Source organism: Sprattus sprattus (assembly GCF_963457725.1).
Source record: "Sprattus sprattus genome assembly, chromosome: 17".
NCBI lineage: Eukaryota > Metazoa > Chordata > Actinopteri > Clupeiformes > Clupeidae > Sprattus > Sprattus sprattus.
Genome location: NC_137915.1, coordinates 13,720,524 through 13,735,694, shown reverse-complemented (window position 1 = coordinate 13,735,694; position 15,171 = coordinate 13,720,524). Strand labels below are relative to the sequence as shown.

The window sequence follows — 15,171 nt, the reverse complement described above, 5'->3', positions numbered from 1 at the left end:
TCCAGGTGTTTGTCTGCATCTTTTTGCATGCAGCTGTATGCACTTTTCTATATGTGTGCATGAGTAAGTGTCTGATATGGTTGCCCCTCCATTGTGACTCTGTTTGTGTGTAGTCACCTACTTCAAGCTGCACGTTTGGGCTGGTGGGTCTTTGCTGTTGCTTGTATGTGCTTGTCAATGTATGTGTGTCAGTGTGTGTGTTAGTGTGAACAGAGGGGACCAGGGCCGGGGATCTAGACAGCCTCCCTAGGGGACGCCCGGAAATCGGGCAGGATTTCAGCTACTCTTCGTCTGAGCTGCTCCCTACGGACCTCCCTCTCCCTCTCCTCTCTCTGGAGAACTGGCAGACGCCGCCAGCTGAGGAAACAACCACTCACCACCCGCCTGGGAGAGAGATGAAGAGATGGATAGGGGAGGAGAAGAGTGATATATAGAGAGAGAGAGCAAGAGAAAAGGAGAGACACAGAAGGAGGGACAGAGGAGAGGAAAGGAGACAGAGAGAGAAGGAGAAGCAGCAGGGCAGAGACGGGCACGCAGGGACAAGGAGGGGAAAGGGGGGACAGAAAAAAGTATGAAAGTGAGAAGAGAGAAGAGCAGTGAACATAGGGGAGAAAAGTGACACGGAGACAAAGTGGGTCATCTGCCACTGCAGCCACTCTACTGCTCTGCTCTATCACCTGAGCACAGGTAAGCCCTACCTGGCGCTGTGCTCTTGTGCCAGCTGCTCACGGTCCCACGCCACCAGCCTCTCGTCCGTCACATAGGCCAGGAGTGCGGTGAAGACCCGGTGCAGAATCCTCTCACGGCAGAACCTCTCAGCCCGCTCCTCCAGGAATGAGCGGTAATCCTTCAGCTGAGCACACACACACACACACACACAAATCAGAGGTACCGGAACCACAAAATCTCTGCAATCCCGACAGCCTTTATCTCTGAAACATGATTGTGCCGTGACCTGAGTGAGTGAGGATGTATGAGTGTGAGCGTGTGTTCGAATATTTTTGGGAGATGGACTGTGTTGCCTGTGTGTGTGTGTGTGTGTGTGTTGTAATTCATACAAGTGTGTGTGTGTGTGTGTGTGTGTATGTGTGTGTATGTGTGTGTATGTATATGTTTGAATGTATACACATAGAGTGCGTGTGTGTGTGTTTGAATGCATACACGTAGTGTGTTTGTGTGTGTGTTTAGATGCATACACATATTGTGTGTGTGTGTGTGCACACATACTCGTTTCCAGCTGGAGAGGCTTCTCTGTAGTAAGACATGTCGGTGGAGGCGGGCAGCGCGGTCCTCTCTATCAGCCTGGCACTGCTGGGTGGCATGATGCCAGAGCAGGAAGCAACGTCTCATGGCCGAGTGGCCGTGATGAGCGTCAGCCAGCTGGGAGGGGCACGGAGCAGGTGTAAGGCATCATCTTCATCATCCCAGACACTCCACGGCAAGAACACTCACATGTCTTCGCTTCACTTCTCCCCCTCCCCCCCTCGCTCTCTCTCTCGCTTACTCTCCCCCTCTCTTTCACTCACTCTCCCTCTCTCTCTTCTATGTCTTATCCGTTCATTCTCTCTCTCTCTCATGCACTCTCTTCCTCTCTTACTTTCCTTCTACCTCTCCCTCTCATCTCTGTGTAATCATTACTTCTTTCTATTTCTGTCTAACATTCTATCTCATTCTCACTATCCATCACTTACTCACCTCCTTGTAATTTTTTCTTTCTTGCTCTCCCTTTCCCCCCTCTCTCTCTCTCCTGAGTTTGTGCTCTCTCCCCCCTCTCTCTCTCTCTCCTGTGTTTGTGCTCTCTCCCCCCCTCTCTCTCTCTCCTGTGTTTGTGCTCTTTCTCCCCCTCTCTCTATCCCTCTCTCTCTCCTGTGTTTGGGCTCTCTCTCTCTCTGTCTCTCCCTCTCTCCTGTGTTTGTGCTCTCTGCCTCTCCTGTGTTTGTGGTCTCTCTCTCTCTTCCTCTCTCTCTCCCCCTCTCCTGTGTTTGTACTCTCTCTCTCTCTCTTCCTACTTCTCTCTCTCCCTCTCCTGTGTTTGTGTTCTCTCACTCCCTCTTACTCTCTCTCTCTCCCTCAAGTTTGTTCTCTCCCTGTCTCTCTCTCTCTTCCTCTCTCTCTCTCTCTCTCTCTCTCTCTCTCTCCCTCTCCTGTGTTTGTGCTCTTTCTTTCTCTCTCTCCCTCTCCTGTGTTTGTGCTCTCTCACTCTCCCTCCCTCCCTCTCCCCCTCCCTGGCCTCTGTGTGTGATTATCAGATGTCAGTACGGTGTCAAGCCCTCTCAGTAACAGGTGGTCAAGCAGGTGCTGAAGCTACAGTACACCAAAAACATCATCAGAGCGCAGGAAATGAGAATGTCTCCGTGTCACAAGGAACAGCTGGCCTTCCGGTGTCACTTACTAATGTGTGTGTGTGTGTGTGTGTGTGTGCATGTAGACTGACACTGAAAAGAAGATCTTCATATGTTTAAAATTATTGCATAATGTGTGTGGGAACTTTCTATGCAGTATGCATGTAGATATGGGTCATATTTGGGTCAATTATGTTTCTGACTGTGTGTGAAAGAGAGAGGGAGGGATCTGTATTAATGACACAGGGGGTATATGTCTTTAACATACATGGATGTGTTTGGGTCCATGGGGCTGATGGGAATGTTCACTTGTGAGGCATATGGCTTGGTCCTGACTGCGGGCTTGAGATAAATCACGGTGAAAGGTGGCGCCTGCACTGGATGCCCAGACTAGGGGGGGTTTGGAGGAGCCGTCTGGCTACTCACCTGTGTGTTGGCATGGCACTGCTCCATAAGGCGTTTCCATGGCGCCAGGCCTTGCTGTAACAAGAGTGTCCTTTGGTAGTGCTCCTTGGCCAGGTGCAGGAGCTCCTTCTCTCTCTCTTGTTTCCTCTGTTTTTCAAGCTCCCTCTGAACACACACACACACACACACAAACACACACATAAACACACAGAATCCTGGGTTCTTACCCTTCAGATAAACAAACCTACTTGAGCAAGGGCAATGCAATTATTTGCACCTACACTCTGGCATAATATAAAATAATATTTAACTATTCTATTACTAATTCTATAAAACACACTATGTAAGGGATAATGTATAGAACGCAGGTCCTTATCGGAAAATAAGTCCCAACAGGGTGAACCGGACACCGACGCGAAGCGAAGGTGTCTTGCTTCGCCCTGAAGGGACTTATTTTCCGATAAGGACCTGCGTTCTATACATTATCCCGCTTATTATACGGTTACTTGCCACAACAAAACAAAAAAACAAATACACTTAACACAGTGTGTCTTTTTACAATGTATTTGTTACTATACGTAGTGTTAAAAAGCAGAGAAATAGTTCGCCAAAGACGTTGAACTTCAAAGACGTTGAACATTCTTTAGAACACAGCTGCTCAACCGTCCGCTGAAACTCCATTGATAAGTTAGTGTGGAATACTTGCGGAATGATACGAAAGACCTATATAAGAAGCACAAAACCCGTTGCCATTGACAGCACAGTGGTCATTATATGCAGGTCATTATATGAAAATAAGTACCTGCGAACGTTGGGGATGGCCCATTCAAATCAACAGGGCTTTTTGGAACGTTCTGAAGAGCCGTATAATAAAGGGTAATAATATATAACTTTTAATTCTATAAAACACACCATAGGGTAATAATATATAACTTCTAATTCTATAAAACACACTACAGCTTAATAATATATAACTATTCTATTTAAAAAAAAAAATAATAACTACTCTAAACACACACAGAGGGCCATAATTTGATAGATGCGCACCGCAGATTCTTATGCGCAACAGAGAAGGACCTTGTGTAATGTTATTTTGATTTCTAGGGCAGATTCATTTGGTAATTTCATAACATGCGCACAGACCTAATCGCCTTCAAGGGCGGACGCACACCTCATTTGAGTGTGTCTGAACAAAAAGGTAGGTGTTGCATGGCAATAGTTAAGAGGAAGGCGTTCTGCATTTGGAATTAAACCTGGTTTTCAACATCTGGCAGGCTAATCTTTAAACCGTTAGACAGTGATATTTTGTTGTGATATTTTGTTGAGTTAAATGATCCGTCAATTTAGTTATGAGTGGTCAATATCACCAAATGGCTATGAAGGCTATGCAACTAGACTCAACATCACACAGACAGTGAATTAAATAATGTAGAAGCCCATCATTCATTGAGTGGGAAAGTGGGAAAAGTAATATTTGTTTGCATTTTACAACAAAGCAGTCACTCAGTTCAGACCACTAATCAGCGCACGATTCTCCCACTTACAGTGGCTAATAAGGTCAAAAGGCCAAAACTGAGACGGAGCGCAAGGGCGTTTTCCCCCTAAAGACATTCTTTTCCGCTGTATTCTACATAAATCATTTCCCTAATATCTTATGTAGATTGCTTTCATGCGTGTTTATTAAGCCCTTGGGCCTATATGCTAAATAATGTGAAGACAACTGCAATGATTACAATGATTATGTGGTTTGATCTGTTCTGGGCTTGTATCAATTCAATAGTGTTTTGGACTTGGACAAAGAGACTTGTCATCACAGCACATGTCAGAATCACTATTGATATGATCAAAAGACAAGCATAAATTGCTGTTTGGTTCTATGCCCTCTCTTTCTCTACGCTGTCCTCGAACTGCGTTTGCTACCTTGCAGGACTAGACAGCCAGTAAACACAGAATAAAGATGATGAATTTCAAGTGAAAGTTTTGTTTTTCTTGAGTTAACTTAAGTTATCAGCATGCAATTATTCATACAGGATGTTTTGATTTTGTAAAACTGTCTTGAACAGACAGAAATAAAAAGATACCTACATTTAACGTCAAATAAACTGGCGTAAAGGTAGCACGATACCACGAGAGCTAGCATAATTTAGCTTCTAAATGCCGAATTCTCTTAAAACATTTAGAAACTGAATTTCGACATCATTTTTAAACAGCATTACATGTAATTACACAAAATATCTATTGACAGACAAATATTGTCAAATCTTCAAACGCAAATGAAGGCTTTTCAAGGAGTAAATGAATGTCTTCTCCATTCTATTCCACCATGGCTATATCCACACGCTTGAGTTTAGTGCTTTTAAATGCTTTTTGCAGTGTTCGTGTAGTGCTTTTATTTATGTCAGGACATCACGATGCCTCTTAGAATCATGACTAAATGTAAAATGTAATTGTTTATGATACCAATATTTTTTATTATTATTATTAGAATTATTTAAATCTGAGGATGTAGTAGAATTGATGTGAACACAATCACCAACTAGTTTGCACAAATTCAGCCTTTAAGAACATGGGTGCCCTCCAATCTGGACGATTTACAACTGCTATTTAGCGTTCTCAAATTATGTTTAAAGGCGAGAACGAATCCCAGATGAGAAAACATTCATGAATTCCAGAATTGTCCGGGGAACTTGTAACATGTCTGCACGCTGGTTAAGCTACTAGCTTATGATTGTTAACAAGCTCAAGTTTGAGCTTTTGGACAAAGCAGGAGAAATGTCACTTTTCATGTTACAAGCTTCTGCTTGTTGAGATGTGGTGTGATAAATGAGTAACTGGCTTTTACATGTAGAGGATTTACTAGTGTTGTTGGTTTCCTCACAATCTGACTGTGTACTGGGCTGATTGACTGGAGTAGGGGGATGATGATTTTTTTTAACACTTAAAAAACACATTGTTTTACGTTTATAATTAGCACCGCTTGGGTTGTCGTGCTTTTATTTAATATTACTTCATTATCCAAAATGATGTATTTGTGTTTACAATGACTGTTGGGGAGGGACAACTTTATGGTAGGGGGACACGTTCCCCCCAGGGATCTCCGCCTATGGTGTGAACTCAAGCACACACACACACAAACACACAAACAAACAAACACACACACACACACACACACACACACACACACACACACACACACTCACCTCCCTCTGCTGCTTGCGTTCCTCTCTTTTCTTCTCGGTAGCAATGCGCTTCCCCTCCTCCTCCTCCCTCTCTCTCTCCTCCTCTGCTGCTTTCAGCTGGGCCTGGAGAAACACGCACACACACACAGTCACACACACACACGTGTCACCTCCAACACACACTACATCAACAGCCCATAAGATTAAATTCACAAATGAAGACGGAATACATTTTTTTTTATCTTACATTCACATAAATAGTCAATTATCTATGCCCATTATAGCTTTTGTGTGAGTGTGTGTGAGTGTTTTTTGTCCACCACTGTAACCAGGTTGCTGACAGAGGGAAATTAAGATTTCATAGACCTTTAATAAGCTCAACCTATTTAAAACCAATGGAAGTTGGTAAAGGTATGTAAGGAAGTCCTTGCAGAACTACAACATGAAAATGCACGCATTTACTCACACACCGATAAGGCAACCCCCCCCCCCGGCCTCTCTTCCCCACATACATTCACTCAAGGACAAATCTTACACACACAGACACACACAGACACACACAGACACGTCACCTCCAACACACATCACACAGCATCAACAGCCCAGAAGACTAAATTCACAAATTAACTTTTTATCTTACATTCACATAAATAGTAAATTATCTATGCCCATTAAGTGTGTGTGTTAGTGTGTGTTTTGTCCAACAGAGTAGCCAGATTGCTGAGAGAGGGAAATTCAGATTTCATACACATTTAATAAGCTTAACTTATTTATTTTTCTTCCCAACATACATTCTCAAGGTGGAATCTTACCCACAAGCACACACATAGACACACACACACACACACACACACACACACACACACACTCACATACTCAGACACTCAGACACACACACTCACACACACACACACACACACAGTAAAAACAGAACTACCCGTGGCCCATGCTCAAGCACTCACAAGTCTCTGCTCCTCTCTTTGTTTCTTCCTCTCCTCCACCTCTTTTCTGCGTTCAGCGCGCTGTTGAGCCCTCTCCTCCATAGCTGTAGGATAGATACAAAAGAGATAGAGAGGGAGAGGGAAATGGACGGAGAAAGGAGAGGGAGAACAATTACCATCTGAATACCGTCTCAAATTCATACTGAATCAGTAGAAATGGAATTCAGCATTCATAATAATGTTTTCATTAGTATAACTATCTGTTACTGTAAATCACTGTGGTTTTGAAATCTTAGAATAAGCACTTTGTAACTTTACAGGGAGCGGGTCCTCTACCACGGAGTCTGCCTTGTTTGTACAGTAGCCCAGAACGGACAAACCAACACACAATGTAGGGCTTTTCGCGTTCTCATGGCATTTGATGTCCACTCTTTTTAAGGGAAGGGTATTCTGCTGGTTGCAATTCCTTTACCTCACCACTGGATGCCACTTAAAACTACACACTGTACCTTTAATGCTCTGTTGTGGTCAAGTTAATAAAGCATTGTTTTATGTAGATGTGACTTTATACTAGAAAGTCAGCACGAGAGAGAGAGTGTAATCAGGACGGTTTAAACAACAACAGCATAAGGGATCAAAGTGAACAACACATGTTCCATGAAAAACAAATTAAATTAGGAGCCCTCACCCTTTAAATAACATTCTGACTGTCTGGAACACGCTCACATTCATTACACCAACAGTACTAGTGAAAAACATCTTTCATTCTACTGGAAGGTTCCTACTAGAAAACACCCTTAACACATCAAAACACAAAGTAGCACAAACAAATGAGACGCTTTCAATTGTGAATGAGAAAAGTGGTTTTCTTTGCTTTCTCAGCCTCACATAGCTAATAAACAGACTTTAACACATTTTCTTTTGTACTTCTTCATATGATTCTGGAAGGATGAAACAGCATGAATGTTATTATAATAAACCATACTATAAGAGGAACCGCACATGCAAACAGGATTATGAATATATACTGTTAATTTATGCATGTGTAAAACCTACAGTTTTATTCACACAATACGAATATTAAATGGAAAATATATATATATATATTTATAGAGTGATTATTTTTAAATGATGTGCTGCATATGATTGCATTGATTTTGTATTTTGAGCATGTTTTTCCACAAAGAGGATCAGGCTTGGAGATCTGCTAGCTTCGCTCCTCTGGATTGCATGGGGTATTTGTATGTTTGTCTGTGTTACTCCAGAAATCTGTTTCATGACTCCAATCCACTGCCACTGTGCTTTACTCCTTTCAGTCAGGCAGGAAGATGAATCATCTCAACAGTAATTTCAAGCTGGGTGGGCTTTTAGACCCCAGGGCTAAGCACCAACCGAAATTGGACTATAAGTCAATTCTTTAAGCACTTTGTAATGTATACGTTCTGTCTCAAAACGTTCTTTTTCTCTACTGTCTCAGAGAGGCAGTTTTCTCTGTTTGGTAATGACTTCATGCAATCCTCCTCCCCCACAGGATGGGAACATATGCTGATTATGATTCCCAGCCATGATGCAATAGCGCGATTTCCATTATAAGTTAGTTTCATGAACCTTTTGTTAGATTCAAGAAAGACTCAAGAAGCAACTTCTGAAAACTTCTATAGAAAAACTTTCACACACGGTCTACTGAGCATCAAATCTACAAGTCTGTGGAGCTCAGAGAGAAAGAAAGAAAGGGAGGGAGAGGAAGAGTGAGGCACAGATATAGCAACACTAAAGTGTGGGTCGATATTTAAAGTTGATAGAAAGTTGGAAAAAGAAAAATGTGTTCTTCCTTTGCCAAGTCTTCTGTAACAATACCCTTCTCTCCAGTGCAATGCTGTGCTGTAAGGCCTTGAGTGAGAGAATCTGGGCACGTGCACGTGTTAGTGAACGCTTGCGTGATATCAATACTTTGTGCTTTTCTGCGGTTCCTCCGAATGCGTTCCAAGGTTCTGGGAGCCCTGACAATTTAATTACTTTCTCTTGCAACTGACATATCAGGGCAAAGCCTTGTGATCTCTACAGCTAGTGTTTGTAAAGTGTTCATGTGTATAGTGTGTGTGAGTGTTTGTGTGTGTGTGTGTACTGAGCGTCTGTGTATGTAGTGAGTGTCTGTGTGAGCGTGTGTGTATCAAGGGTGTGCGCTTGTGTGTGTCTGACCTTGCACAGCAGGGTGCGGGGCTGTGGAGTTTTTCTGTTGGTTTCTAGGTGCCGGGTTGCTGATATTGCTTTCCCTTGAGATGCCTTGAGGCCTGGAAGTAAAACCAATGAATATTAGAGAAGCCGTCACACACACATGGTGAAAAGAACTAACTTGTTGTCACAAGGCTTCCCAGTAAAAGGCAAACTCTCTGTCTGTACCACAAACACACACATTCACAGTTTTAAGCTTGCATCCATGAATAAAGGTCAACAGGTCCTCACCTGACTTTGTCTGGATCGCTCTTCTCTGTGTGTGGCTCCTTGAGGCCATTGAGTTGTGTGATTGGCTGCCTGGGTCCTGCTGGGGTCTGTGTGGTGGCACGGGTTTGAACATCGGCGGCCCGCTTCCGAAGCTCCGCCATGCTGTGCGTGTCCTGCAGCTGAGCGATCAGCTCCTGCTGCTCCCTCAGGCGCCGCTGTTGCTCAGAGATGACCTGCTGCTGCGCCGCGTGCCGGTGCTCAAACCTCACGCCATGCAGTTCCGCTCCACAACTGGTGAGCTGTTCCTGCTGCTGGCCGTTCCTCCTGGCCAGCTGCTGTAGCTCGGCCGCACTGAGGGCAGCGTGCCCGCGGGTGACCTGCCAAGCCACCTTCAAAGGCAAGCCGCCACGGGCATTGCCATGGGCATCACTGTGGGCACCATCCAAGGCAATTAGAGGGGAGGCAGAGGTGGGCGCGGTGCCAGGGCATTGCGATGTGGGGACTGCGACCTGCTGGGAGACGAGAAGTGAGCCAAATTGGAGATGGCTGCGCATGACTGCATGTCCGCTCCCCTTAACGTTTGGGCAAGCTAGCACCATGACACTTTCCACATCACTTCTGGCACATAGCAGAGATCCACCTTAGGTGAAGAAGCTATTTCCTGGCGTCCCCATCCCCCTCCCCACACCCACCCCTTCGCCTGGCCCTGTCTACCTTTATTCATGTTTTAAAACATATCTCAGCCACTGTCACTCAGAATGCTCCTCCAAAACTCCTCTCTTGCCCTCCTCCCCCACACCGCTACCCCCATTGCACCGGCCTGCCTGGGAAATAAATTAAAGCTTTTATTTTGTTCCAATTATTCCTCACAGGAAAAAAGTTTCTATAATTGTGTTGATAAACTTCCTTATCATAAACATGACTGATTATCCAACACGGGCAGCACTTGCTGTCCCTGGCATTGTGTTGGTGCGGTGCGTAGAGCTGGAAGATTAATATGGGAGACCAAATGCTTTCAATGGTGTGCTTTATTGCCTGGCGCAGGCTGGATAGTTTTGCTGAGCACCCCACCTCATGTTTCATTAATGAGCAATGATTGGGGTTATACAACCCCCCCCCTCCCCCTCCCCAGTATTCGTGCTCAGTATTTAGGAGATGTAAAAAAATATCTGTACATTTTGTTTCTGTCGCTGAGAAAGACAGAAAGGCGCAGAGAGAGAAAGACACGGAAAGGTGGAGGGAGAGGGAAAAAAGGGCGATAGAGACAGAGAAAGGGAGAGAAAGAAAGAGAGGAAGTGGGTGACTGAGAAGCAAATCAAGAGGATATGCTTGCCAGGTGAGGCTTACCTGGGTATTTAAGGGTTCTGATTGGCTGGATTTCTCAGCTAGGTCTATGACTGGCTGAACATGGGTGTGCTCAACCCCTAACTTCCCTGAGACAGCAGCAGAAATCAGGGCGGACATTTTGCGTTTGGTTTCCTCTTGCTGCTGAAGTATCTCCTGACGCTCTCTCTCCATTCGACACCATAGCTGCCAATCATTCAGGCACCGCCTCAACAGCCTTTTACGGTCACTCTCTGCAGCCACTTGACAACGCCTGAGGGAATATCAACCTGTCAACCAAACTTATATTCATGTTTCAACCATGACCATCTCCCATAATTCAAATGGTTCAAAAAAGTACCATGTCCAAGGATAATTACAAAACAAGCCCAACAAAGCTTGAGTTGTTGCTTGTTGTTCAAAATTGTTGTGGGATTATAATGTTTCCAGAGCCTATTCACTTTAAACGGACCCAGAGGACAGTGTCTGGTACTTGTTTCAGAGATGGGGTAGACAATTCCAAAGCCAAATTAAATTGCAGAGATGATTAAAAATGACCTTGTTTAATATTTAGGGGACAGGATATAATGATTTGCATAGAGATCGCTTACAGTGCCAAAGGCCTACTCTATCTAAAATGAGACTAGATGTCCCTTTGTTGTTCAGTTAGGGGAGTGAATTCAAGGACTTCAATCATGAATTACAATACCTTCCCTACTGCAGAAATGAAGGTATGAGGGAGGTATTATGACCAAATGTATGAATATTCGATTACTCAGTCAGTCCCTCTCAGTCCTTAGACCCTCACCATGTATTATTGCATGTATATATTGTACTGTGTGTACTGTACTGTAAGTATGTATTTGTATGTATATATATATATATACAGTATATATACAGTATATGTATATGTATGTATGTATAAATTATATATATGTATTTATATGTGTGTATCAGATTATGGAACAAGGTGACAACAACATCAGGTAGTGGGTTTCCAGGGAGCGCATGGACTGAAAAAGCACATCACACAACAGACATACAAAAGATATACCTTCCTGAGTATATAAAACACCAACTATGACCTAAGAAGTAATATACAGATTGCCCATGATCAAGGATAGAGTCCTGGGTGATGTGGTCATGTGATCTTACTTGTTGTCCAATCGCAGCTCCTCCCCTGTTCTCTCCGCCTCTCTCTCCTCCCTATTGGCCCAGACCAGGGCTCGCCATGCCCGCCAGACCCGCAGTTTTCTCCTCCAATCACAGAGTGCTCCCGCCTTGCCCTGACGCACCCGCCGTGCCAGCACTAAGGTGAACCAGGCTGAGAAGTGCTTGTGCAGGCACTAGACACACACACAAACACACACACACACACACACACACACACACACACACACACACACACACACACACAATCATCAATGAACCTTACTCACACACTTGCAGATACACACATATTTTCTACACACACACAATGTCTTAATCGATGGCTGCAATCGACTTGTCTTCTCCAATTGCCTAACATACAGTACATCACATGAATGCACCAAATGTTGAGGGTCTGATCATCTGGATCTGGAGTGCAATAACACACATACACGTAAACACACACACACACACACACACACAGTCACACACACACACAGTCACACACACACATCCAAATCCTTACTTGTAGATTCAGAATATGGACTCTAGCCTCAACCTGCTGTTGAACAAGTTGTTCTTCGTCTCGCTGCTTCTGGGAGTTGAATGCAAACACTGCAGGTTTAATGAACTGAGTTGCTCTCTGCTTGGCTTCTCTGTCTTGCCTCTCTTTTTCCCTGGAACAAAGACCAAGTGACTTTTAAACATAAAATGCCTGATCACAAAAAGCTACCCAAGTGTGAAAAGCACAAACACCCACACACACTTTATTTGCTATCATAAAGACCTTTGATTTGTTTTCTTTATAGAACTCAGAGCTCTTTTAGTTTTTTTATTGCTCTCACATACAGTAAACCAAACGTATTGGGGAAAGGGAGAAAGACTGTCAGGTTCTAAATGTGGGCCAGCCATCACCATGGCAACCTTACATCCTCCGAGCGAGCTGCTCCACGGCTCTGCTCGCCTCCATCTCCCGGCGCAGTCGCACCACCTCCTGCTGTAGGAGCTCTTCCTTCCTACGCTCCTTATGACGACACCTACTCTCCTCCTCCCTCACCCTCCTCTGGGCCTCCTCGCGGACCTCCTTTCTCGTCTCCCTCTCCTGGCGCTCCCTCTCCCTCTCCGCTTCTCTCTTCAGTCGGTTCTCTTTCACCTGTCTGTGCCGCACCTCCATGGTCAGGCCTGGGTTCCTTGTTCTCCTCTTGCCCCTGTCACAGTCCAGGCTCAGGTCCTCCACTGTCCCAGAATCCAACACTTCATGCTCCATGAGCTCCTGCAGGAAGTTTTTCACCACAGAGCTCTCCTCTTCCTGCTCCAGGTCGGTATACATGTCTAAGGCACCAAGAGAAAGTCACAGTTATCATTTACATTTCATTTAGCAGACACTTTTATCCAAAGCGACTTACAAGGATGTATATAAAAAATTGTTTTTACATCTACACTGATGGCACACTGCACATCAGTAGCAATTAGGGGTTCAGTGTCTTGCTCAAGGATGCTTCAACAGTGAGGAATCGAACTAGCAACCTTCTGATTACTAAACGACTTCTCTACCTCCTGTATCACTGAAGAATGTGTTAAGAAAAGAAAGGGCAACTGTAACGTCATAGCAAATGTGAAAGAAGAAAGAAAACAGAAATAACCCTTATACCATAAAAACTTTTGTACTGGGACACTGCTGGATGATTCTGTGGCCTTGACACAGGGCCCCCTATTTTGTTGCTGCAGCCGATGATGTCCTCCTCCTCCTCATCCATCTCCAGCTCAAGGCGCAGCTTTTTGTTCATCCATTCACTCAGAATTGCCTGAGCTACAGAGTAAGGAACAATAGCAACAATGAGCACTAAAGGACCATATAACAAAAAGGAATCTCAGCTTCAGAAATGTATCTGTGTGCTGACTGCTACCATGTGCTAGACATTAAATTCACCGCATGTGGGTTTGCACATAATGTTTCATGCTCTCTTACAGTAAATGACACACCTGAGTGTTCTATGTGCTCTTTGTTGCATTGTCAGAACTTGCAATGAGAGTACAGAGTAGTATGGTAGTCACATTTGATAGGACTTACCTTCGCCATATGCTTCGTCATGGTCCTGCAATTGCTCCATGCTCTGTAATGCAACTGTCTGACTGTGAACGCCAGCGTGGGATTTCTTAAGGGAGAAAACCTCAGAGACGGCAAACTCTGAAGCTTTCTCCACTCTCTAAGAAAAAAAGGAAACATTTTAAAAGGCAAGGCAAGGGAAGTGTGCGTGTGTGCGCGTGCGTGCATGGTGGTAGTGGGTGGCATATGGGAGAATTTTAAGAGGCTTTACATAGAAACAACACACAAATCATATGCATTGATCACATTTACATTATTGATGAAAAACACCCTTTTAAGAGAGGGAGAAAGAGATAAAGAGGGTGGCTGAGAGGCTTGTGAATCAAATTACCCACCTTTATCCAATGGTTTATGTCATGGTTATCAACATGCACCTAGAGTACAGAATACAAAGTAAATGCACTGATTTTCATTATGGTGTCAAGTGAAAAGCTGGATGACAAAAAAGCTTGGAACACCAATAAGGCCATGCAGAGGCAGCCTAAAAATTCAAACCATAAAACTGCTGAAAAGCTGTCAGTTACTTGATACAAATTGGCCACTTAGAAATAATGTATTACCCCTAATTTCCCTGTCTCGTCCCGGATGCACGCATAATATTTCACAAGGATATATTTGAAAGGTCATATGAGGCCTTCTAGATAGACCCTCAAACTCCGAAGCCAGCAACCCATACACTACCATCTTATTAGTATGGAAAATGTAACGATCTTGTTTGAATTGTAAAACTAAGAGAAATAATGATGGACAACACCATCAAATACATTTAAAATATCGTTTAAAATCTGTCGTAAAAAGTTATACAACTAGAAATATTTGGGACACTTATGCCATGCCAAAACTTGGAGTGACATTCTTCCAAGCAAGTGTAACATCAACAAGCAAACCAAACATCCACCTACTTAAACATACAAACTCATTGCATCATTGTGTGTGAGAAGAATTACCTTCGTGGTTGATGGCGTTTTGCTTTGGGCTATTTTTCTCCAGCGAAAAAGGTCAGGTCTGTGTCCATCTCTCATTATGGATGAACGTGAAAATTAGAATGTTAAGAATACTGAAACTTATCAAATACTTCTTACATTTAACACGTAATACAATTTTTCCACTTAGATCCAACTCTATCTCCCTATATCTGTTCTGGTCTCTCTTGATGTAAACTTCGTTCTCGGGTAGATCACGCTGAATAGAAATTAAATCTGGGTATTGTAGTTAATCACTAACGTTTTGTCAATTCCATTGAACCTATTTTCACCAAAAGTACACCACAAGTCCCACAATAC

The 15,171-nt window shown here is 43.7% G+C and overlaps 1 protein-coding gene across 1 annotated transcript; it reads right to left on the bottom strand.

The window, feature by feature from the left end:
- Positions 1-233: 233 nt before the first annotated feature.
- On the bottom strand, positions 234-14,910 carry ccdc191 (coiled-coil domain containing 191; the record flags this gene model as incomplete). Its single annotated transcript, XM_080854914.1, has 16 exons — positions 234-384; positions 699-853; positions 1,228-1,380; positions 2,769-2,912; positions 5,948-6,049; positions 6,889-6,971; positions 9,067-9,158; positions 9,331-9,821; positions 10,657-10,906; positions 11,788-11,978; positions 12,308-12,458; positions 12,711-13,113; positions 13,433-13,591; positions 13,853-13,988; positions 14,224-14,262; positions 14,836-14,910. The coding sequence occupies 16 exons, from the start codon at positions 14,908-14,910 to the stop codon at positions 234-236; spliced, it is 2,775 nt and encodes a 924-aa protein (XP_080711040.1).
- Between the last annotated feature and the right edge of the window lie 261 nt (positions 14,911-15,171).